Genomic DNA, 2,444 nt, shown 5'->3' on the forward strand with positions numbered 1-2,444 from the left:
TTTTTTTTTACCTTCAGGGCCTTATAAGCCTATACTGGTGTTTTTAAAAGTTATGTTTGACTTTATGCGTTTCTGTATCATTTCTGGGATGCTTAGAACTCAAATTACACTGTTGGAAATCGTTTATTTTGATGCACATGCTGTTTTTTTTGCAGCAAGTTGGGAAAAGAAAAACTATAGCCAGCCGAAGAAATAGCAGTCTTTCACACAAGGCTCTTATGAGAAAACGTCCAAGCGCCATAAAAAAACCACAGGAGCCGTCTCGCATTACATTTGTAAATTCATGGCCCCTGTTTATGTAGTTGAGAAGGACAGCTTTCATGACCTCGTCAAAGTCCTTGATCTGAGGTACGTTATGCCCGGTCGTAAGCACTTCAGTAAAGTCGAGTTGCCTCGCTTATATGACGCATGCCGGGCCAAAGAAGAGAAGGATGTTTGCAGTGTTGTGCATTATGCTTTGACGACTGACCTATGGACGGGCAGAGATGCGCAGTCCTACATGAGCATAACCATCCATTTCATTAACACTGACTCCACCCTCTGCGCTCGCTGTTTACAGACTGCATACTTTCCATATGACCACAGGTCAGGTGGTATATTGTGATATATATCGTTATCGTGATATAAAATAATTCATATCGTGATAAATATTTTTTCCATATCGCCCAGCACTAGCTGCTACAAACCGATATCGGACAAGTTATTAAGTTAGTCAGCAAATACACATACAAAATATTGTCAGTTGAAGATTAAAGCACCTACCAATATTTATTTTTTTCTCACAAGTTATTATTTAAGCAAGACTGAACCTCTGTACTAATGAAATCCAGCACTGTGGGGCTTTTAAACAAGGCAGTTAAACCTTGTTTGGGTTCACAAGTTATGGTTATGGAGGAATCCAGATCATTCATCCGTCCTCCCGAGAACACAACAGTTCTGTGTCCTCGGGCAAAGTTTCAGCAACTGCGCTCATTGTGAGACAGTGTCTGCTTGTCCACATCCACCCCTCCCACGTTCACACACACCAGCAGAGAAATAGTTGTTGGAAGTGAGAAATGTGTGGCAATCAGTTGCTTGGCTGCGCAGTGAGAAGAGGAAGCAATAACACAAACACGCTCCCTGCAACGTGACTTCAAAGATTGTGTGTTGCCTGCTTTCTGTAACTTCATGGGTGTTGGATCACCATCTTTTACTTGAAACTTTGTTAGTCTGCAACTATGTGGCCCCTCCAGGCTCTTCTCCTGCCCCTCAACAGAACCCTTACTCCAAAAAAACATCAGAGAAACCAGTGATGTCATTCAATGTTCCGCTAACAAGGAGCAGCGGTGACTCAGAGTATTTAGTCAGTCCTCCAGTGAAACTGCCCGTCAGACTCGTGTTCCTCCAGTTAAACCTGGTCTGTCTGTCTGCTGCTGAAGGCACGATGGTATTTGCTCAGACTTGCCAAATCCTGGTCAGAAATTTAAGTCTGATAAGAAAAAGGATGAGTTATATGCAATTATACAAGCCAAAATCTAGCCTGTTCCAGAAATGCCACTGAAGTTATTAAATGTGTTGCGTGGAGCTCACTGAGGATGAGACATGTCGGCGTGGTGGCTGCTGTTTACACAGTTCAGTGTTGAAACAGACTATGCAACTGCAGGTTTAGTCAAACAGCAAGCAGCATGTACTCTGTGTGCATGGGGCTGCCGTGAGACAACGACATTCCAATGATTCATTCAATTAGTGTAACAATATCGCGCAGAGAGCTACGTTGAGGCTTATCAAATTGGCTGTTCATTCATAAAGCAAGCCAAAAATTTACAGGTTATGAAATCTTATCTGAAATCGCTCACATTCTTCTCCACAATCACAGTCAAAGTCATGATGGTTTCCTGGCTGCAGAGATCGAGTTTAGTTTTGGATCAGATAAGAAGTAAACAAAACACCGCTTCCTCTTGGTGTTCACATTTGTGCTTGTGTTTCCATAGAAATGGCAGAGGCCCACCAGGCAGTGGCATTCCAGTTCACCATAACACCAGAGGGCATCGATCTGCAGCTGTCCTACCAGGCGCTGAACCAGATCTACCTGTCTGGAGTACGATCCTGGAAGAAGCGAGTCAGCCGCGTGAGGGTGAGCATCACAACCCCAGACTAATCAGGCTGTGTACGATTTATTGAAAAAAAAAAAGTTGTTTAATGTTCATTTAAAGCATTTATTTCATTAGAATGTTCAAAATGCAAAATTGTACTAGTTTGATAATTGTTGTTGGGGGGGGACAAAGGTATGAGAATCCCATAAATGTTTAATGCTTGGAGGAGACTCCAGGTGGAATGGGTGGCACATATAGAACGCCAGGACTGCCATAATGAAATAATTAAATACACCATTAAATAATTAATTAAATGTGGCAATATTTAATTAAAATTGGAATTAATTAATTAAATAAATAGTTATGACACAT

At 41.8% G+C, this 2,444-nt stretch overlaps 1 protein-coding gene across 1 annotated transcript in view; it reads left to right on the forward strand.

The window, feature by feature from the left end:
- Positions 1-2,444, forward strand: part of LOC102193924 (carnitine O-palmitoyltransferase 1, liver isoform-like) — a 56,274-nt gene that overhangs the window by 3,615 nt on the left and 50,215 nt on the right. Inside the window, exon 2 of the mRNA XM_005750999.1 lies at positions 1,971-2,113. Within this exon, the coding sequence (XP_005751056.1) occupies positions 1,973-2,113 (141 nt within the window). The 5' untranslated portion in view covers positions 1,971-1,972. The remainder of the gene's footprint in view (positions 1-1,970; positions 2,114-2,444) is intronic.

This window comes from Pundamilia nyererei, unplaced genomic scaffold, assembly GCF_000239375.1.
Source record: "Pundamilia nyererei isolate P.nyererei 1_Seehausen unplaced genomic scaffold, PunNye1.0 scaffold00295, whole genome shotgun sequence".
Taxonomy (NCBI): Eukaryota; Metazoa; Chordata; class Actinopteri; order Cichliformes; family Cichlidae; genus Pundamilia; species Pundamilia nyererei.